The following is a 23,391-nucleotide window of genomic DNA, read 5'->3' as shown; positions in this document are numbered from 1 at the left end:
CTGCGCCACCAGGGAAGCCCCCTGTGTTTTATCTTATAATGAAAAATTTTAAGAAAAATAAATATGCCTGCTAAATATTTTTCATCTGCTAAGGGTTGCTTTCAGTTTTCTGTAGTGTTTTCCCCCCATAAGTCTTATGGATACTCTTTCCTCTCTCCCTCCCATTTTGAATGTAATTGCTGCTACTGGTAGAAGCTTCCACAAATGGAATGGACTTAATTCTTCCTAGGATTAAAAAAAAACACAACAGGGTTAAGTTAAGGTGCTATGAACGGTGCAGCCCAGGAGAGGAGAGCTAAATGGGTGGCATGCCTGTATTTTTCTCACTGCCACCTTTTCTCAGGGCAGGGAGAGCAAGGGGAAAGTTAGAGGCAATTGTGAGGCCTATATTTCTGTTTTTCCTTCTTGCATTTACTTCCAGACTTTCCCCAAACTTTTCTGTGCCAACAGTCTCCTTTTCAGTGCTCATCCTGAAACTTGTGTTGGTGGTCTCTGGTGGCAGAGACCAATATTTTGAGAACTAAAGCTAAGCTAAATGTTGCTAAAGAAAACTTCAGTACTCAAATATAACTTAAAATGACTAAGTCAAAGCTTTTATAAATTCGTTTCTAAATATTAAACATTCTAATGAAAATGCAATTCATTTTTTTTTGGTTAGGGTTTTTTCCCCTCCTGGTATGTCATTATAACTAGTCTTTTATCCTATTTTATTTTTTTTAAATTTGTTTTGGCGCACTGCATGGCATGTGGGATCTTCTTTCCCTGACCAGGGATTGAACCCGGGCCCTCGGCAGTGAGATCGTGGAGTCCTAACCATTGGACAGCCAGGGAATTCCCATGACTAGTCTTTTAAACCTGTTACTAGAGTTATAAAATTGTATCATGAATTGTATTAGTATGACACATCTGGTAATATATACAAAAGAACTTTTTTTAAAATTATGATGAGGTGATATAGCATACTTTGAATTTAAAAAAAATTAGAGACCGTGATTCATGAAAATTAGAAATTAATAATAGGACTTCCACTTTTGGCAGTAGTATGGTCACAAATGTTTAGGTGACAGACTTCTAAGACTTGATCCTAAGGCAGTATCTAGAAATTCAACCAAATATTTTATTATAAAATGTTTGTTTATTGTGATATTCAATAGTAAAGGTTTGAAGGCAGGATCTTTTTTGAAAAAGTTATAAAGTCTTGGTTGAAAAACATTAAAGAACACCTAAATAAATGAAAATATATCTCCTGTTCACGTATAGGAGGACTCAGTGTCTTGACAATGTCAATTTTTCTCACCTTAATATACAAATTAAGTTCAAACACATTAATAATTATAGTTGGGCTTTCTGTAGAATTTCACAAGATGGTTAACAAGTTTTTATGGAAAGGGGCAACAATAGAAAACGTAAATTTGAAGGACGAGGTGGAAGGACTTGCCCTCCCATGTAACAAAACTTACTTGATAGCTATAATACTGTGCTGTAAACAAATAGACCAGTGGTACAGAATAAACAGTCCAGAAAGAGACCAACCCATATATGGAAATACAGTATGTGATGGAAGTAGCACTGGAAAGGATGAACTGTCCAATAGAAGATGAGGAGGAAATCAGTTGTCTGTACAGTGGTAAATTGAACTTCATTCTTTATATTATACACAATAGTCAGTTCCAGGTAGAGTAAATTCTAAATGTGAAAAGCAAACTTTAAAACTCTAAGAAGAGAATATAAGAGATTATCTTTATGACTCTGAAGCAAAAACAGTTCTCTTCTTCCTCCCTCCCTCTCTCCTTCTCCATTTCCTTCCCTTTTTCCTCCCTTCTGTGCCTTTCCTTTCACTCGTTCCTTCTTCCTGCTTTTCTTCCTGCCATACTTCCTTCCTTTTCTCTTCTGATTGTTTTAGTTCCTTCTTGATTCATTCAGTATCTCCCCTAACATAGCTAAGGCAGGCTTTATTTATTTCGTTTGTAAGAGTGCTGTCTGTCAGATTTGAATGAGTGTGCATGTGTATGCCTGTGTGTGTGCAAGTACTAAAAGTGACTTTCCTTCTTCACCTTTAATATGTGATATGTACATAAGATTGTATGAAATATATAAGCTATAATGGGTAATAATAAAATGAACACCTGTGAATTCACCACCCAATTTTAAAATAAGAACATTATTATTATTGCATTTACTTTGCATTCATATTACCTTGCCTGTCCTGAGAGATAACCATCATTTTTACATCTGTGTTTTGTTACACCCTTCCTTCTACTGTGTAGTTTTATCACATATGTATATAGCAGTAAACAATGATTTTCTGTTGTTTGAGTTTTATAATAATGTGTCATCCTAAAAGACTGAATCCTAAACTGGTTGAAGGTGTTTTTATTGTTTTATTATACTATAATCAAAAAAAGCGTTAATATATACAGTATATTCAAGAACTTCTACAGTTCAGTAAGAAAAAAAATCAAACTATTTAGTAGAAAAAAAGGCCAGAGGTACAAACATAATTTAGAGAAAAGGAGACACAAATAGCCAAGAAATGTGAAAAGATGCTTAACCTCCCTAGTAAGTTGGGGGAAAAGCACATTAAAACTAGGGGTTGGGCCAGCATCGTTCTCAATGGTGAAAAACTGAAACCATTTCTGCTACGATCAGGAACAAGACAAGGTTGCCCACTCTCACCACTGTTATTCAACATAGTTTTGGAAGTTTTAGCCACAGCAATCAGAGAAGAAAAAGAATTAAAAGTAATCCAAATCGGAAAAGAAGAAGTAAAACTGTCACTGTTTGCAGATGACATGATACTATACATAGAGAATCCTGAAGATACTACCAGAAAACTACTAGAGCTAATCAATGAATTGGGTAAAGTAGCAGGATACAAAATTAATGCACAGAAATCTGTTGCACTCCTATACACTAATGATGAAAAATCTGAAAGAGAAATTAAGGAAACACTCCCATTTACCATTGCAACAAGAAGAATAAAACACCTAGGAATAAACCTACCTAAGAAGATAAAAGACCTGTATGCAGAAAACTATAAGACACTGATGAAAGAAATTAAAGATGATACAGAGGGAGAGATATACCATGTTCTTGGATTGGAAGAATCAACAGTGTGAAAATGACTAAACTACCCAAAGCAATCTACAGATTCAGTGCAATCCCTATCAAACTACCAGTGGCATTTTTCACAGAACTAGAAGAAAAAATTTCACAATCTGTATGGACACAAAAGACCCCGAATAGCCAAAGCAATCTTGAGAAAGAAAAACGGAACTGGAGGAGTCAGGCTCCCTGACTTCAGACCATACTACAAAGCTACAGTAATCAAGACAATATGGTACTTGCACAAAAACAGAAATATAGATCAATGGAACAGGATAGAAAGCCCAGAGATAAACCCATGTGCATATGGTCACCTTATCTTTGATAAAGGAGGCAAGAATATACAATGGAGAAAAGGCAGCCTCTTCAGTAAGTGGTGCTGGGAAAGCTGGACAGCTACATGTAAAAGAATGAAATTAGAACACTCCCTAACACCATACACAAAAATAAACTCAAAATGGATTAGAGACCTAAATGTAAGACTGAACACTATAAAACTCTTAAAGGAAAACATAGGCAGAACACTCTATGACATAAATCACAGCAAGATCCTTCTTGACCCACCTCCTAGAGAAATGGAAATAAAAACAAAAGTAAGCAAATGGGACCTAATGAAACTTAAAAGCTTTTACACAGCAAAGGAAACCATAAACAAGATGAAAAGACAACCCTCAGAATGGGAGAAAATAGTTGCAAACGAAGCAAGTGACAAAGGATTAATCTCCAAAATATACAAGCAGCTCATGCAGCTCAGTATCACAAAAACAAACAACCCAATCCAAAAATGGGCAGAAGACCTAAATAGACATTTCTCCAAAGAAGATATACAGATGGCCAACAAACACATGAAAGAATGCTCAACATCACTAATCATTAGAGAAATGCAGATCAAAACTACAATGAGGTATCACCTCACACCGGTCAGAATGGCCATCATCAAAAAATCTAGAAACAATAAATGCTGGAGAGGGTGTGGAGAAAAGGGAACCCTTTTGCACTGTTGGTGGGAATGTAAATTGACACAGCCACTATGGAGAACAGTATGGAGGTTCCTTAAAAAACTAAAAATAGAACTACCATACGACGCAGCAATCCCACTACTGGGCATATACCCTGAGAAAACCATAATTCAAAAAGAGTCATGTACCACAGTGTTCATTACAGCTCTATTTACAATAGCCAGGACATGGAAGCAACCTAAGCATCCATTGACAGATGAATGGATAAAGAAGATGTGGCACATATATACAATGGAATATTACTCAGCCATAAAAAGAAACGAAATTGAGTTATTTGTAGTGAGGTGGATGAACCTAGAGACTGTCATACAGCGTGAAACAAGTCAGAAAGAGAAAAACAAATACCATATGCTAACACATATATATGGAATCTTAAAAAAAAAAAAGGTTCTGAAGAACCTAGGGGCAGGACAGGAATAAAGATGCAGATGTAGAGAATGGACTTGAGGACATGGGGAGGGGGAAGGGTAAGCTGGGGCAAAGTGAGAGGGTGGCATGGACATATATACACTACCAAATGTAAAATAGCTAGCTAGTGGGAAGCAGCCGCATGGTGCAGGGAGATCAGCTCGGTGCTTTGTGTCCACCTGGAGGGGTGGGATAGGGAGGGTGGGAGGGAGAAGCAAGAGGGAGGAGATATGGGGATATATGTATATGTATAGCTGATTTACTTTGTTATACAGCAGAGGCTAACACACCATTGTGAAGCAGTTTTACTCCAATAAAGATGTCAAAAAAAAACCCCACAAAACTAGGGGCTGGGGCCTTCCGTGGTAGTCCAGTGGTTAAGACTCTGTGCTTCCACTGCAGGGGGCATGGATTCGATCCCTGGTCAGGGAAGATCCCACACGCTGCGGGGCATGGCCAAAAAAAAAAAAAAAAAAAAGTCTGAGAATATATTCCAGGATGAATGTGGACTTGTAGAGGTGATTCTGCTGGTTTGAAAACAGTTTCAGTCCCTAAGTACCACTCACAATGCAGGCATCTTTGCCAGACTTAGATCTTACTGTGTAAAGACTCATGGTGTCTTTGGAGTAACAGATCCTAAATACAATCAAAATATTTTTAAAAAACCCAAAACCCCAAAAACTAGGGGCTATTATTTCACTTCCATTGGATTGTCATAAATTTAAAGAGTATTGGCAAATGTGTGATATAATAGGAAGAGAATTCTGATACGTTGTCGATAAAAGAGCTAAATACTACAACCATCTTAGAGAACAATTTGGTAAAAGTAATATTGAGAATACAATTCTGTTCCTAACTAAAAACCTTAGCGAAACCTTGTATCTGTACATGAAGAGATATGTAGAAAGGTGTTCCTTATAATATTTTGTAATGGTGAAAATTGGTAACAATCCCTAAATGCCCATAATCAGGCATGTTTAAATTATGGTGTGGTTCTCTAATAGCATACTGTACAGCAGTAAAAAAGAAAACCAGAGCAACATGAGTCAATGAGATTGACTCTCAGAAATGTTCAACAGAGTGAAACAGTTCTTTGCCTGAAAATATATGTAGTGTGATTCTATTTATGTAAAGGTTAAAAGAATGTATGCTAATATAATGCTGTATTGTTTAGGGATGTAGACATTTGTGGTAAAAGTTTAAAGAAGTGTAAGGCCTATATGCTTGACACTTAAGAAATATGCATCTAAATAAATAACAAATGGTCAAAAAATTGTAATGGAAACTAGAAAACATTATGAATTGAATGTTCATGAGAATACGACATAAATTGAAATTTGTGGGAAACAACTAAAGAGTACCTAGGGGAAATGGGTAGCCTTCAGTGCTTACACTAAACAAGAAAAACTGCAAATTAATTAGCTAGGCATGCACCTCAATGAGTCAAACCAAAGATGGGAAATATGTCAATATTTGATGAAATAGAAAACAGATGTGTACCTTAGATACTATTATATTTACAAACCTCTGATGAGATTATCAGGAACGGGGGCGGGGGTGGGGGGGAAGGAAGGCTAAAGAACAAATAACCAATATCAAGAATGAAAAAGGGGACGTAACAAACAATATTTCTGAATCTCTCTCACTGATACTTTGGATTTCAAACCTTCACAGAGTCCAGTAACATAGCATTCAGGCTTCCTACATCCATAGAGAAAGTGCCCCACTGGACTCCTCTTTTTGGGTGGGGGAAGGGTTGGGGAGGAGGAGTCCCACTGATCTGAATCATTGGACAGTAGGGCAGAGGCCACACTCTTAGGCAAGAAAAGGATTTCTGGTTCAGTTTGAAGGATATCACTGCACCTATCAGTAAGGAGATGGGCAGGACCAGATGATTTCATGAGGAAGTTCTTCAAATTTTAGGAAACATAATTCTATTTCAACTGTTCCATAAAATAGAAAAAGAAGGAAATCCGGTTCATTATTATTTCTGTTAGTACAAAAGTGTTCTAAAACTTGTTAAATAGATAAATAGAAAATCATGGCCCTGTCTCATTTATTAATATTTACCATTGATTAATAAGTAATAGCAGGGCTTCCCTGGTGGCGCAGTGGTTGAGAATCTGCCTGCCAATGCAGGGGACACGGGTTCGAGCCCTGGTCTGGGAAGATGCCGCAGAGCAACTGGGCCCGTGAGCCACAACTACTGAGCCTGCGCATCTGGAGCCTGTGCTCCGCAACAAGAGAGGCCGCGATAGTGAGAGGCCCGCACACCGCGATGAAGAGTGGCCCCCACTTGCCGCAACTAGAGGAAGCCCTCGCACAGAAACGAAGACCCAACACAGCCATAAATAAATAAATAAATAAATAAATAAACCCAAAGTTTAAAAAAAAATTCTTTAAAAAAAAAAAAGTAATAGCAAATAGAAGTGTATGCAAGAAATCTTAAACAGAGCATTAGCGAATATAGTCAAGAGTAAATTAAAAGAATAATAAATCATGACTAATTTGACTTCCTCTAGGTATGGAAGATTTGTCTGTTCTTAGGAGATTATTAATACCTTGCTATTTTAAGAAGTCAAAGAAAGAAAACTTTGATTTTCTCATTAGATGTCAAGAAGGTATTTGTTTATTAAGAAGATATAAGTTCATTATTAATTCTTGGTTTTAAAAAAAAGTTGGGTAAGTAGAAATAGATGAATGCCCCCTCCCCTTTTTTGTAAAGATGTATTTCAAACCAAACCGTCATGTTTTTTGATGAAACCCTTGAAGTATTCCTATTAACATTTAGGTGGAACAAAACAGAGATCCCCACTGTTGCTGTTATCTTTTAACTTTTCTTTAAAGTATTAATGCAATTTGCCGAGAGAAATAAAACATAAATAGGTAAATGTAGGGACAATTATATGTAGTTGATCTAATTGTATACTTACTTGACTGAAAAACTATAAAACAATATGAAAATTAATCAAGGTGACCCCCATACTGAACAGTCGCTTTTATATATGCAGATAGTAACCATGAAGAAAATACAGCGGGAGTTCTGAGTTAAAATAACAAATTGAATGAGCACATCTAATTTTGCTCCCCACTGAACTCCACCAAAACTATGGCAAAGGGATTTTTTCAAAGCATAAACCCACAGGGACAAGGGGAACAACAGAGAAGACAGCACCAGTAAAACTGCAAGCAGTATTGCAGGAGGACGAGTGGTACCCTACCCAAGAAAGCCAAATCCCAAGTCAGTGGGGGAGAACTGAGAATTTCACCAGTCACGCCATAGAATCCTCAAAAGGCACAAAAGCAGGAAGAGCAGAGCAATGCATGAGTCTGTCTCTGCAGTGCACCTGTTTACACATGGTCCTGCCAGGTACCCTGAGTGTGGTGGGCGCACTGTCTTCTAGGCGTTGCTTATGACTGCGCCCTCTGATTGCACCACAGGAGGCTCTTGACTTGTGAAAAGTGACCTGGAGACACATTTATTTTTTCCTGGGAACCTTCTTTTAATAGTGACAATATTGCTCTTGCTCATGCAGCTAGTTTTCTTCTTGCTGAGTTTTCAAAAGCCAAACTTTATATTGTTTGGGATACACACATAGGTGGTGGTAAAACTATAAAGAAAAGCAAGGGAATGATAACACAAAAGTCAGGATAATGGCTGCCTGGGGGTGGGACACACTAGTTTTGGATGTAGTGGTTATTGATAAGGTTCTGTTTCTTAACTTGGTTACAGTTTACATATTTTTAAAAATTACAATGAAGAAAACGTCCAGCAACGACAAAACACCTCAAGCCAGGAATATATTTAATAAATATTTAGGAGCATGTAAAGAAATCGTTAAAACTTTACTAAGGATATAAAGGTTACTTTGGGACTTCCTTGGCAGTCCGGTAGTTAGGACTTTGCACTTCCACTGCGGGTTCAATCCCTGGTTGAAGAACTAGGATCCACTTGCCGTGCAGTGGCCAAAAAAAAAAGATATAAAGGATACTTTGAGTAAATGAAAAGATACATCATATGCTTACATATGTATGTTGCATTTTTCTAAAGATGCCATGCAGTATATTAATTATATTAACTTAATCTATCAAATTTAATATTCATTTACATTATGAATAGGAGTTTTCTTCCTGGAGGGAGAGGGAGGCTTGACCAAAATGATACTAATATTTCCTCTAGAAAATGTGTAAGAAAAGGGAAGTAGGTATTACAAAAAAAGGGAATAGATATTTAGAATATATCTTGAAGCTACGATAATCAAAATAATTTGTACTATAGAAGAAGTAGAGGAGTGGAATCAAACAGAGAATCCAGAAATAGACCTAAACACATGTGGGAATCCACTGTGATAGCTTTGCCTGTCAGAGAAGGAAAAGAGGGCGTGCTTGGGGAAAATATCACCCAGATTCCTGCCTCAGCAAAAACATTCAGACAAATGAGGATTGAAAAATACCCAACATATTGTTAAAAACTATAACAAAAAACTTAAGAGCGCGTGGATTAATTTATGTTTCTGTTGTGATACTTTCTTTTCAAACAGATATAAAACCCAGATGCCATAGATGAAAAAAGTGGATATATGTATTTAAAATTCTGAGTGGAAAAATAATATTATAATCAAATCCAAAAGAAAGATGACACACTGAGGAAAAATATGTACACCACAAATGGAAACTTTCCTTTTATAAATGAAAAAGACCTTTTATAAATGAAAAGCCCATTACAGATAAGACACAGGATTTGAACAGGCATTTGGCAGAAAAATAAATATAAAAGGCCAGTAGACATAAAAAAGTGGTTACTTCTCTCATAATTAAAGAAATGTAAATAAAAACAATGGGATAGTATTTCTTCTCTCTCAATTGGGCTAGTAATTTAGAAGTTCGGTACTAACTTGAGTGAAGGTGCGGGAAAGCAGGGTTGCTTTATAGTTGATGGCAGTGTGAAGCGTACCCATCCGAAGAGCAATTGGGCACCATCTGTCAGCACTTTAAATATAATACCCTTTGGACTCAGCCGTTCTACCAGTGGGAAACACAAAGGGATATTCCTCAAGTTTGCTAAGAAACACGTAAAACATGGTTCCCTGTAGCTTGGTTTGTAATAGGAAGAGAAACACAACAAAACCCTGTGGAGATGGGGAACAGAGTTGAGGCTCAGTCCGCACTCCCGGCCCGGCTCTCTGAACCGAGGACGCGTGGAGGGAGCTCCTGCCCCCAGTGCACCCGCCAGTACGGAGTGGTGTCTGGAGGCTCGTAGTACCAGCGTCATGGGGCTTCTTTCCTGGGGCCGTCAGGCTGCCAGCAGTAGCCAAGATTTCTGCCCAACTAAATGGAACTGAACCCCTGCAGAGCTCACCTTTCCTGCTGCCTTTTCCCATAAGGATTGTGTTGGAGGTGGTGAGAACAGTAGAGTCTATTCTGGGAGAGCGGACATCACAGTTTAGCTACAATACTACCTCACTGGCCTGGCGTCAGCAAAGTGAAGTCTTTGTCTTTGAGGATGAAGATGGACCTGTTCCCCATGTGAACCCCAAGAGCACAAGCTGAGTGCCCAGCTTAGCTGCGCGTTCCCAGAGTGTCACCGTACTGGTGTTCTCCCCAGACAGTGCTCCATTCCTGGCCACCATCTGCGAAGATGGCTCAGTTGCTGTGCCAGACCTGGCCTTTTGTAGGTGTTTAAAGCTGAGCCCACAAAAACCCTGTTGAGAAATACTACTTGGTCGTAGCTCAGTCACTCCTTCTTTACTCTGGAGAGCTGAGGCTGGCAGGTTATCCACTGTGTTGTGCCTGCAGAGCTTTCCCCACTCCCTGGTTGCAAATTATGGTATCTGAGACTAAATGAGTCCCCAGTGAGAATCCACTCCCTTTCCTCTCCCATCAGTAGTGAGAGATGAAGAATCTTTGCTGTACTGGTTGTGTGCAGTTAACAGGCATGAGCTCTTGGCCTGGGGGACGCTGGATTCTAGGGCGCTGTAATCACAATGACACAAAACTTTATTCAAAGTGGAGATAGATAAATAGATAGGAAGTTTTTGGTGGAGGGACGGAGGTGAAAAGGATTAAATCCCCTCTCACATCTTTCTTCCGCTCCGCCAAGTTAACAAAAGATCTCTTTATTCTTTTCACATAGCTGTGCATTTGAAATTGGCTACATCTGGGTAGGGTATGATAAAAGCAATTCTTCTAGCACTAGGGCTCTTAGAGACCGGAGCTCCTTTCTTCGTAGATTTTGGTTAATGTTCTTCTTTATGGGAAATATTCCCATTCATGATAATCTAATCTAATCACCTTAAAGTAGAACCTCACCACAGACCTGCCCATCTCCTTACTGGTAGGTGCAGTGATATCTATTTTCTTACCTGAAAAAAGAGTGTGGTCTGTGCCCTGTGCCTAATGATTAATGCCCAGTCAATGTGGTCCTTCCTGCCCAACCCTTCCCATCATCCAAAAGCAGGAGCCCTGTGGGTCCCTTTCTCTGTGGTTGTAGGAAACCTGAGTCCTATGTTAGTGGACCCTCTGAAGACTTTAAAATCCCAAGTACTAGTAGAAATAGGAATATTGGTTGATAAAATAAGAGTTTTGGGATTTGTTGGTCTTTTTGGGGGAAAGGAAAGAAGATATGTATCTTCTGGTATGGAAAGATCTAGTGCAGTTTTTCATTGATTAAAGACTGTGTAATTGTATTTATAATTACACAAAAAGGATATTATATTACAATGTTGGTGTATGCATAAATAAGTCATAAGTGAGTATATTTCTTATGGAGAGGCATATGAGAAGGATAGCATGTTCTGCTTTTTTCCTTTTTGTACTATTTGATTTTTTTCCTATTAGAGAATTGTACATCTACTTATTTTTATGAGTCTGGGTTTTCTGGGCTGTGGGATTATAGCTAACCATTCTTTGTTTTTGTCTTCCTAATTTTCAGTACTATATTTTTATCTTTTTTGTTTATTTTTCATAGTTGAGTGTAATTCTGTCTTTCTATCCATATATTCTTAGGTTACATAGAATGACATCAATTGAAAGAGAAGAAAAGGAGAAAGTCAAAAAAAAAGAGAAAAAACAAGAAGAGGAAGAAACAATGCAACAAGCTACATGGGTAAAATATACGTTTCCAGTTAAACATCAGGTAATTTTGGTATGATCTTTTAAATTGTGTTAGCCATTTCTGAGACTTTGATTCTGCAGTTTTGAATACTTAATAATTTTTTTTTACTTTTGACACACTTTTAATTAACATAGTTGGAATGAAGTAAATCTTTCTGGCAATTTTATAAGCATAGGTTTATGTTAGTAGAATATAGGTGAGTCATTAGACCAATTTGTAGAAATTGTTATAAATGTAAAATTGTTTTACATCTTTCATATTAGAAAGGAATATTAAGTTTCTTCATAAATCTTTGATTCTCAGTGAAAATAAAATAACTGGTAAATTAATTTGTCTGACCATTTATTTTATTTAGTAAAAATGTGTAAAACCACACGTGCTTTATAAAACATTCTCATTCTTGTTTAATCAGCATGTTTTCACTTTACACCAGGTTTGGAAACAAAAAGGAGAGGAATACAGAGTAACAGGATATGGTGGTTGGAGCTGGATTAGTAAAACTCATGTTTATAGGTTTGTTCCTAAATTGCCAGGCAATACTAATGTGAATTACAGAAAGTCATTAGAAGAAAGTAAGTAATTTAAGCTGTTTTTCCTGCATAATTGTTTCTGATTTGTATTCTTATAAATTTGTAGTATATTGACTATATTTTGGATAAAAGTGTTTTTCTGAAATTCTTACTAGAATGTGCAAAATTACTAATGTAGTTTAATAATTATAAACTCTAAAGTTTTTTAAATTACCTTTATTCATGGGATTTTGATATCTAGGATTTTAGCTTAAAAAGATGATAGAATAGAACTTGTTAAAAGAAAGAAGGCCTCAGCTACCTAATTGTTTTTCTAAAATCTTAAATTCAGTACTACCTGACTTCTTGAGGAAACACAGTCTGGTGACCTCAGCATTGTAACATTTAACAAAACCAGAAAGAAAGCGATAGAGGCTTCCATAACACTATCACATAAAGGAGATAGTAACTCAGTTTATGCTACATGGCTAATGACTTCATTTATTTATTTTTTGGCTGCGTTTGGTCTTCGTTGCTGTGCGTGAGCTTTCTCTAGTTGTGGCAAGTGGGGGCTACTCTTCGTAGCGGTGCGTGGTCTTCTCATTGTGGTGGCTTCTCTTGTTGCGGAGCACGGGCTCTAGGCGCGCGGGCTTCAGTGGTTGCAGCACGTGAGCTCAGTAGTTGTGGCGCACAGGCTTAGTTGCTCCGCTGCATGTGGGATCTTCCCGGACCAGGGCTCAAACCCGTGTCCCCTGCATTGGCAGGCAGATTCTTAACCACTGCGCCACCTGAGAAGTCCCCACTTTAGTGTTTAGAATCACAGAACTCTAGAGGTGAACTGCCCTTTTAGGAGGTAAATATTTTGAAACTCATGTTACGTGAACAAATTATTTCATGAAGATATTAAGTGCCATACTGAAGGTCACACAGTTAGTGCTTCTGTTGCCCTTTTTGCACTCTACCATGTTGTCTCTCCTTTGTTATCTAAGCAATTTTCAAAAGCAGTTCTGTTCACTCTGCAGCATATTTGCTAATTTATGGTGTGATACGGTCTTTCCTGTGAAGCCCATGCTGTAGTGCCAAATAAGTACTATGTACACACCTAGCTAACTGATTTGGCTTCCTTATGAATGGTTCTCATGAAACCTGAACCAGTAGATTTTTGAAACTGTTAATGTGGGAAAGTTGTCATTGAATTACCTTTTAACAGAAAAAAACGTATTTTATAGAGCTCACTGGAATTTATTTTTTAGGGACTAGGAGTGTCTTGCATATAGCAGATGTTCAATAACTGTTTCTATTTGCTAAATAGAAATATTCAATATTCATTTACATTATCTGATTATATTCAAGCTAAATGTCCATTATAATAAATTCTAAAAGATTGTTATAATTTTTATTACTATTTCATTGTTCCAGTTACCTGTGTAGCACTTAGAAAGAATTATAGAGAGCTTTTCTTTAATTGTGTTTGACCTATGTAATAAAATCCAGATTATCAATATGCAAAATATTTAGGCTTTTGCGAATTTATTTTGTATCCACTTTCCTTAGCATGGGGTTTTCTATTGTCCAGATGCTGGGCCTTTATCTAGCAGGTACCAAGTTGGTCTTGGAGCATCTTTTGAGTTTTTTCCTCCCAGCTGGTAGCAGGGAAGAAACCAGTAGTAAATCAGGTCCAAACAAGGCTACACATTGCATTTGGTTATTTCTCTTTTCTGTGATACAGACTTAAGTATTCTTAACTTGGAATCTACAGATAAACTTCAACTGTATTCAAGAATCCATTGAAATTTATTACAAAAGTTAGTGTATGTACTTTTTCTCTGGGTAGGGGATCATAGCGTTTATCCAATTCTAATATGGTTCTGTAATACAAAGTATGTTAGAAACCACTGATGCAGACTTTCTGGAGTCAGTGAACAGGTTGAAATAGTCTCATATGTGAAGGCTTCTTAAGTACATCTAAACTGTAGTCATTACTTCTATGCTTTAGGTCACCTGAGCATATAAGAAAGAATGTAACAGCTTCAACTTTTGTATTTTGGGTTTTTTGAATAAAAAATAAAGTATAAATTGCTGGAATATACTTGATAATTTCCACTAAACTAGGTGTATTAAAGTAAATTGCTAATATTTGACATACTTGTAATTACTATATACTTGGGGTTTTTTTTAGCTAAAAATAATATGGATGAAAATATGGATGAATCAGATAGAAGAAAAAGTCCACGAAGTCCAAAAAAAATAAAAACAGAGTCTGATTCTGAGAAAGGCGAGGTAAAAGATTCAGATGCTACAAAAGGAGCAGACCAAAGTGAAATGGACATTTCAAAGGTTACTGAGAAGAAGGACCAAGGTAAGGAGAGAAAAGTGTGGAGGGCAGCCTGGGGGTGATAAGAAAGCACTGGATCTAGTTCGCACAGCAGGAAAGGTACTGCAATGTCTCTTTTTGATAATAGCATTATTGAAACATGATTCATATGCCATATAACTCACCCACTTACAGTGTACAATTCAGTGGATTTTACTATATTCGCAGAGTTGTTCATCTATCACCATACTCAATTTTAGAACATTTTCATCACCCCGAAAAGAAACCTCATACCCACTAGCAGTCAGCCCTCCCTAAATCCCAGTCTACTTTCTGTCTCTATGGATTTGCCTGTTTTGGACATTCCATATAAATGGAATCAGGTAGTATGTGGTCCTTTGTGTCTGGCTTCTTTCACTTAGCATGTTTTCAAAGTTCATCCATGTTGTAGCATGTATCAATACTTCATTCCTTTTTATTTATAAATAATATTCTGTTGTATGGATACGTCATGTTGTGTTTATCCATTCATGGTGGACATTTGAGTTGTTTCTTTTTGGCTATTAAGAATAATGGAAATATGAACATTCATGTACAAGTTCTTATGTGGACATATGTTTTCATTTCTCTTGGGTAAATACGTAGGGGTGGAATTGCTGGATCAAGAGATAGCTCTATGTTCAACCTTTTGAGGAACTTACATTGACTTTTGTGAAAAGTTGTCTTTTTAAAAACTAGATAAGTTAGATAATGCATGAGCCTTAATATGTTTTATAACCATAAAATACTCTGTACAAAATCTTATGCGAAGGTACTGGTATATGCAATAGCTGTCACATACTAAGTTATTTTTCCTTGTGGCATTCCATCATTTTTAGATACTAGGAATCAGAATATTTAAATATTTGGAATGTATGTGTTTTTTAACCTTTTATAAAGTTTAGCCCTGTCCATTGACCTATTTTAATCATATCAGGAACTTTTAAATATATAGCTATTTATAGTTAAGGTTTTGAGTAAAAATCAGAAAAACTGGTATTTTTTAAAGTGAAAATATTATCATGAATTCCACATTTCAGACTAAAAATTACATTTATATAAATGTCTTTGTTTCACAGATGTAAAAGAAGTTTTAGACTCTGACAATGATAAATCCTTTAAGGAAGAACCGATGGAAATAGATGGTGATGTGAAAATAGAGTCACATATAAATTGTCAGGAAAGTTCTCAAGTAGATGTGGTCAATGTCAGTGAGGGTTTTCATCTAAGGACTAGTTATAAAAAGAAAATCAAATCATCCAAACTAGATGGACTCCTTGAAAGGAGAATTAAACAGTTTACACTGGAAGAAAAGCAACGCCACGAGAAAATGAAGTTGGAGGGTGGAATTAAGGGTATAGGAAAGACCTCCACAAGTTCTTCGAAAAGTCTGTCTGAATCACCAGTAATAACAAAAGTAAAAGAAGGGTGTCAAAGTGACTTGCTTGCACAAGAACAGAGCTCTAATGCAAGTAACGATAAATCTGAAGACTTGATTCGGGGATGTTCACAAAATGATTCCTCAATTCTTGGAATCAGTGATTCTGATCATACAACAAACAAACTTTATTCAAAAGATCAAATGCTAGATGATGCCTCCATTCAGAGCGCAGAGACAAACTGTCAGAAACAAAATTCTGTTCGAAATGACGTAGATGAGAGTCTCTCTGACCCTGCCAGTAAAGGCCAGGAACCCAGTAAGATTAAAACAAAAGGAAGTGATTTTCTCATTGATGACGCTAAACTAGCCAGTGCAGATGAAATTGGTACTTTGATCTATAAGAACAAAAAACCACTCATACAGGAAGATAATGACACCATTGTGTCTCCTTCCCAGAGCCCTTTACTTCCATCAGTACCTAAAAGTACTGATGATAGAGATATCCCATCTCTGTCAAAAGCAATAGACTTTGAAGGAAAATTGGGATGTGATTCTGAATATAATAGCACTTTGGAAAATAGTTCTGATACTATGTCTATTCAAGACAGCAGTGAAGAAGATATGATTGTTCAGAATAGCAGTGAAAGTATTTCTGAACAGTTAATAACTCAAGAACAAGGTAGTGAAGGCTTAGAACCATTGAAACATGAGTTTGTTTCAGATAAGACCCCTGGAAACTGTGACGACAGGCTGCAAGCTAAGGTAAATGAAGCAAATGGTAAAAAACCAAGTCAAGATCAGAAATTAGAGGAGAGACCACTTAATAAATGTATCGATCAAATCAATCTGAAAAGTGTCACTGACAAAAGGAATAATGAAAACCGAGAGTCTGAAAAGAAAGGACAGAAAGCAAGTACCTTTCAAATAAATGGAAAAGATAATAAACCTAAAGTATATTTGAAAGGTGAATGCTTAAAAGACATTTCTGAGAGTAAAGTAGGAAGTTGTGACGTTGAACCAAAGGTTAATAATATAAATAAGATAATTCCTGAAAATGATATTAAGTCTTTGACTGTTAAAGAATCTGCTATAAAGCCATTCATGAATGGTGATGTCATCATGGAAGATTTTAATGAAAAAAACAACTTGGAAACAAAATCATGTTTACTGAGGTCTTCGGATACTGAAGGCGACTACCAAGATCACCTAGAGACCCTGCCATCAACCAAAGAGTCTGAGGGTACCCAAGCTACCACGCCTCTGCCATCTTGTCCAGAAAGCAGTTCAGCCAATCAGGTAGAAGACATGGAAATTGAAACCTGCGAAGTTAAGAAAGTTACTTCGTCTCCTGTTACTTCTGGAGAGGAGTCTCACTTCAGTAATGATTTTATTGATGAAAATGGCCCGCCCACCAACAAAGATGAAAATGTCAATGGAGAATCTAAAAGAAAAACAGTCATCACAGAAGTCACCACCATGACGTCCACAGTGGCCACAGAATCAAAAACCGTAATTAAGGTAGCAAAAGTTGATAAGCAGACTGTGGTCTCTTCCACAGAAAATTGTGCCAAGTCCACTGTCACAACCACCACTACAACGGTAACAAAGCTTTCCACGCCCTCCACAGGCAGCAGTGTGGACATAATCTCTGTGAAGGAGCAGAGCAAAACTGTGGTCACCACGACAGTGACAGACTCACTGACCACCGCAGGAGGCACTCTGGTAACATCTATGACCGTGAGCAAAGAATATTCCACAAGAGACAAAGTGAAACTCATGAAGTTTTCAAGACCCAAGAAGACTCGTTCAGGTACAGCTCTGCCATCGTACAGAAAGTTTATCACCAAGAGCAGCAAGAAGAGCATATTTGTTTTGCCCAATGATGACCTAAAAAAATTGGCCAGAAAAGGAGGAATCCGAGAAGTCCCTTATTTTAATTACAATGCAAAACCTGCCTTGGATATATGGCCATATCCTTCTCCTAGACCAACCTTTGGTATCACCTGGAGGTATGTACTTTAAAATGCATTTGGGGGAGGGAGAAAGTTTTTAAAGAATTAACTAATAAAAATATCTCATTTATGAGATAACAGAAATAAGACAGGGAAATATATATTTAATGGGCAAAGTTAGTAATGGAAATAAGATACAGAGAGTTTTTAACTCGGCCAGCTGGTAGGTACTAAAGTTTACTTAGGGAAAAATGTTTAAAGACTGAAAATCCTTTAAAATGAAATTCAGCTTCACTTTTCACAAGACAAAAGAAATGTGTCAAACATAGTTGTTTTCGTGGTCTAACCTCCAAGTTATTGCCATGTGTTTGCTTTGGGAGTGAGATAATCACAAAATTGGATAATCACCAACTTTCTGGAATGTTTGTATTTTATTTCTATTAGGTAATTCATAAAAACATAAGACATAGGAAACATGCCTGTAAATCACACAAAGTTCATCATAATGTAGAAATCTTAATGTAATTTGTTTGCATGATAGACATTTGTTTTGGAGTTCTCTGTTATTTATGTGAGAAAAGGTAGTCTGAGATTCCTTAGAGAGTTTCTTTAAACCCAGAACTAGTCTTAATTTAAAATTTTCTGGGCATTAAGCTTTGGGGATAAATTATAAGTACGTAGAGTTGGCAGTTGTAAGATCATGTAGTTTTAAGTTGGGAAAGGATCTTAGAAATTCGTATCTTTTTTAGATGCATAATAATTTGCCTCTGGTCACAGAGGGACTGAGTTAGGAATAGTGCCTGGTTTTCCTAAACCCCAGTCCAGTACTTTATCTTCTATATCACATTTCACGTATTTGTCCTTGCTTTGTGCTTTTCCATGTCCTTGTCTTTTTATCTTTTCACCCTTAAAATTGAAAAGGATGGGACGTGAACATTGAAAACATAAGAGTTCTGTGGGACATGCTCAGAAACTAGGCACGGTCTTGTTTGCAGTGAGATTTCGCTAGGATCCTGAAGTTCATGACGTCAGCAAGTTCCTGGGCAGACTCCATTTCACTTTAGGCTTCATTTCTGTGTGTCTTTAGTATGGTTCCTTTAAGTTGAAATCATACTTTTCTTGTTTTCTTTATATTACAGTTAGCTAGTATTAAAAACAAAAAAAGACTGTAAATGAGTACTCTCTATAAAGGAATTAATTAATATGACCAGTCATAGTTGGTTTGACCAAGTTTTTAATAACTCATCTTTTGATTTGAATTAAAATATCATCACTCCATTACACATTCAATAGAGACAGCTGAAAAGTACAATTTCTCTGCAGGGCCTGCAATGAAGGATTTGCAGAATCCTGCAGGGAATCAAGGAACTCTTCATTACAGTTCATGGATTTGTAGGATTACTCTGCACTTTTCTGCTTTCTTCATTGAGAGCGGTCCCAAAATGTATCCTTGACTGTCCTGCAGGTAACTTCTTTCCCACTGGAAAAGTTACTATGTACAAATACTTTAATTAAAGTGACCTGGCAGTTGTGGAGGCCGACCTTTCTGCTCTTTTCTATTCTGTAAATGGAAGGTAGGCTTGACTGCGAAGCACTTTTCTCTGAACCAGTTCTGTTCACGTGTTGCCCAGGGCCCTTTTCTGCACGGCTGGGTTTCAGAAACCTTGTATTGTTATGTTTTAATATGCACTGGGGGCACAGTTTTTATCTGTTTAGTTAATTTCTCATTTTTTAATGGAAGGAAGTACCTTCCTGTACGTTTTAAACAGATACTGCCTTCAGATATATGCTAACGTCTTAATTTGCTGAGGTTGAGAGAAACATAATCCCTTCTATCTAACGGAGGCATGGGTAAAAATGTAAATGATTCTTGACTTTAGAATGCATTTTTAAAAAATGTATCGCTATAAAAACCATGCATGTGAAATGCATTTTTCTACTCACACTTGAATAAAATATGTCTGATGCTTAGAGTAGGAGCTAAGAAGGCCAAAGGCGCATGTTTGGTCTTTATTAAATTTAACATTAAGGCTGAGCAGTATTGAAAAAGTGAAACTTGTCTCCTTGACTCATTAGGGCCTCTTTTTCCCTCCACACTGTCCATTCCCTTACTCCCTTTTCCCCAGGCCCTGATTCTGTGTTTCATGATCACTTTGAACCAGTAGTTTTCTCCACGGTGCTGTCAGAAGGATCCTCCTAAAAATGCAGATCTATCCTGTGAATGTTCTGAGTGAGCTGAGCAGGCATTTAAAGAGGATGTGTTCACCACCACGGGGCTGGGAAGGGGAAAGCATTTGTCACCTGTCCACCCCGGCTACGAGAAGGGCTCCCCTTTATAACCCACGCAAAACTGGGTACCTTTCAGAGATCTCCTTATAGATGGCCCCTCATGCTCTTTAACCCTTCCATTTGGTGCAGCACATTTTGGCTTCTGCCTGCTTCCCTCGTGCCAGCTTCCTCTCTCGCTGCACCTTCACACCCCTTCCCTCCAGCCAAAGTACACCGGATGTGGTTTTCAGGAAGAAGTGTGTGCTTTTGTGCACCTTCCTCCTCGGCACATGTGTGCCCCCTTGCCCTTTGGTCAGCTGCCCCCTCACCCTTGTCCTCTGAGACTCCAGCAAAGCTCTCATCCCCATCCCTGGGCCCAATCAGGTACCACTCCCTTGTGCTTTCCTCTGTTACAGCTCCCGAGGATGCAGGAAGACATTATAATTCATTTCTGTGTCTCCAGCTCCTTTCACTTAGTTTAACACACAGAAGACACTCAAGTATTTTTTGAATGAATAAATGAATGAACACGCTCCAATGCATGAGACGTGTTCCCCACGTGGTGTTGTTTCCATTGTAAAATAGAGATGCTTTCAAGTTGTTGTTTGTTGAGAGTGATTGGAGGAAGAAGAGCGAGAATGAGAAACAACTCTCTTTCCAAATAAATATTCATTTGTTTTCTCCCATGAGTCCAAAGTTCCCTAGGCATTTCTTTAGGGTGTGTGGTCTGAAAGTGACAGACACTTTCCCCCTCTCAGGACATCCTTGCACTGATTAACATTTGCCCTCTCATTTAATAACCGTCTGTTCAGGTCAGAGGATTCACAGGGTGATAGCACAACAAAGAAAATAATGGTGTCACAGGTGGAGAGGGGAAGTTAAGAAATTGCAGCAACTTTTTGGCTAGAGCTTTCTCTTTCTCACATTGTTTGCTTTTCTAACTTAACGTTAAGAATAGAAAGCATTGCTTTTCAAATATAAATTGTCTAAGATTTACCTTGTACCTCTATTAGAGGAGGAAATTATTTCGTTTCATAGGCTTTCCCTACAGTACAATCAATCAGTATATTCATTTAAGTATGTGGAAACGTTAATAAAATATTTAATTATACAAAACCACTAATAGAGAATTGGCAGCCTAGAGCTGCTTTAAAATGTTCTATGGTTAGCTCCATTTTAAGACATGATATTCATTGCAGTTGTAAATTCATTCTGAAATGTGTTTTTAATATTATTTTTAAAAGAATATCTAAAATGTTCAATAACTTTGTATGCAGTGTTTAGAAAAAACCTGAACACAGAGGAGATTCTTTTGTCTCCTGACTAGTAACTAACATAGTAATGTCCTTTTTTATTATTCATTGTATCATAAGATTCTAAAACTACACTGATGTTGTTAAAGTAATGTTAGTATTAGCAGCATTCATCATCCAGTACTTCGTGTTTTGCAGAACCACCATTTCAGTACAGAATTTCTGTCCATCTGGAAAGGTCTTATTGGATTTGTGAGGTCTTTTTGTTTTGCTTTTTGAGAAAATTGAAACATTTTCAGTTTGTTTCAGCAAAAATCAGTTAAGATTTTATTCTTCTTCAGATCACTTATCACATTGTCACACAATTATTTATTTCTCCATATATGCTCTCATTCATAATTTTTCTAACACATATTTTAGAATTACGCTAAATTTATAAAATCTTTGTGAATTGTTGCCATATCAGTCTTACAATGAAACATGCTTTGTTTTACATATTTATATGGCATTTGAGGTGACTACAGCCCCTTTGTGAATTGTTAGATGCATGTTATGCCTGGGAACAAGAAAGTTCTTTTATTAAGGGACATATAATAACCAAAGTGCTTATAAAGCCATATGATAAATATTGAAGTCACAATGAGGACAAAAAACAATCCTTCAGTTCAGTAGAGTGTGTGTGTGTGTGTATGTGTGTGTGTGTGTGTGTGTGTGTGTGTATACATACATCGTTTTTCTTGGGTTTTTCTTTCAGGTATAGACTTCAGACTGTGAAGTCCTTAGCTGGAGTGAGTCTTATGTTGCGGTTACTGTGGGCAAGTCTGAGATGGGATGACATGGCAGCCAAGGCTCCTCCAGGAGGAGGGACTACACGGACGGGTAGCGGTTTTTTATTGTCTAATTTAAGTTTAAAAGAGAAAAACCTCTTGACGGTTCACTTCATTTTAGGCATATCTGTTATTTATTAAAATATAGTGCTAGTATTTTAAAAACAAGGCTTTTGTCAAGTTTAGCGGCACATGCTATAAAATCCTGGGGGCCGGGCAGGGGGGTTTCACATTATAAGGGGAGTCACTAATGTGTGAACCAGTGTGAATTTTTAAAAGATAGTTCTTACCGCACAGTATAAATCATTTAAATTGGGACATCTGGAACCCTGTGCTTGCTGCTGCTCTCCTAGGGTTTTTATTATTTTGACCGAATTTTGCCACCAGGAACTAAGCTGTCCCCAAACAGCATTTTGCTCAGTTTAGAAATTTTCAGTGAGGAAGAAACTCAGTATTGTTGCAGTCTAGTGATGGTCCTGCAGCTGTTCATCAAGCAAATGTTTCCAAAGGTTTAGTCTCTTTTTTAAAGTACCAGATGTTGTACCTTTTTATTCTCTGAATATTTTGGGTGGTTATTAATACTATGTGAATTAAATCACCATAGAAACATCTGAAACTGAAATCACAACAACAGAAATAATTAAGAGGCGAGATGTTGGTCCTTATGGCATTCGATCTGAATATTGTATCAGGAAAATCATCTGCCCCATTGGAGTTCCAGAAGCACCAAAAGGTAAGGAGTAGAAAGAATTCTATTCTTTTATTACTTACCTGTTAGCCATATCTTTTATGAATTGAAGTTTGATTATAATTGTTTCTTTAACTCTTTATTCAACTTTTGAAAAAAATACTTTTTCGTCACAAACTATTCTGTTATTAAAATGATATTTAATTAATAAACATAGCAAAATTCCACTAGACACACAGTGATGCCTACAGTCAAGGTACCAGGCAGAGGAAGGGTACAAATACCTCTTGTATCAGTAATTAAAGATAAGGAGCAGTGGTTGACACCAGACCGTCAGCTCCAAGACTCAAGCCTTTGAGTCTGTCTGACTGTAGTCCTGGAACCTGCTGCAGAATCTGACACATAAGTGGTCAGTGAAGATTTGTTGACTCAAGCGTTCAAGCTATTGTGTAATACTTCAGTGCTCAGGGTAGAAGTAACCTAAGAGGCATAAAGAGTTACTCAGGAAACATTT

The 23,391-nt window shown here is 37.2% G+C and overlaps 1 protein-coding gene across 14 annotated transcripts in view; it reads left to right on the top strand.

Moving 5' to 3' along the window:
- Positions 1-23,391, top strand: part of BPTF (bromodomain PHD finger transcription factor) — a 141,174-nt gene that overhangs the window by 75,549 nt on the left and 42,234 nt on the right. For all 14 annotated transcript variants that reach the window (XM_057535434.1, XM_057535429.1, XM_057535430.1 and 11 more), the window contains 6 exons: positions 11,538-11,667; positions 12,080-12,218; positions 14,335-14,514; positions 15,588-17,898; positions 22,117-22,241; positions 22,794-22,922. In XM_057535434.1, coding sequence (XP_057391417.1) covers positions 11,538-11,667; positions 12,080-12,218; positions 14,335-14,514; positions 15,588-17,898; positions 22,117-22,241; positions 22,794-22,922 — 3,014 coding nt within the window. The remainder of the gene's footprint in view (positions 1-11,537; positions 11,668-12,079; positions 12,219-14,334; positions 14,515-15,587; positions 17,899-22,116; positions 22,242-22,793; positions 22,923-23,391) is intronic.

The sequence above is a fragment of the Balaenoptera acutorostrata genome, chromosome 20, assembly GCF_949987535.1.
Source record: "Balaenoptera acutorostrata chromosome 20, mBalAcu1.1, whole genome shotgun sequence".
Classification (NCBI taxonomy): domain Eukaryota; kingdom Metazoa; phylum Chordata; class Mammalia; order Artiodactyla; family Balaenopteridae; genus Balaenoptera; species Balaenoptera acutorostrata.
This window is presented reverse-complemented; position numbering and strand designations above follow the sequence as displayed.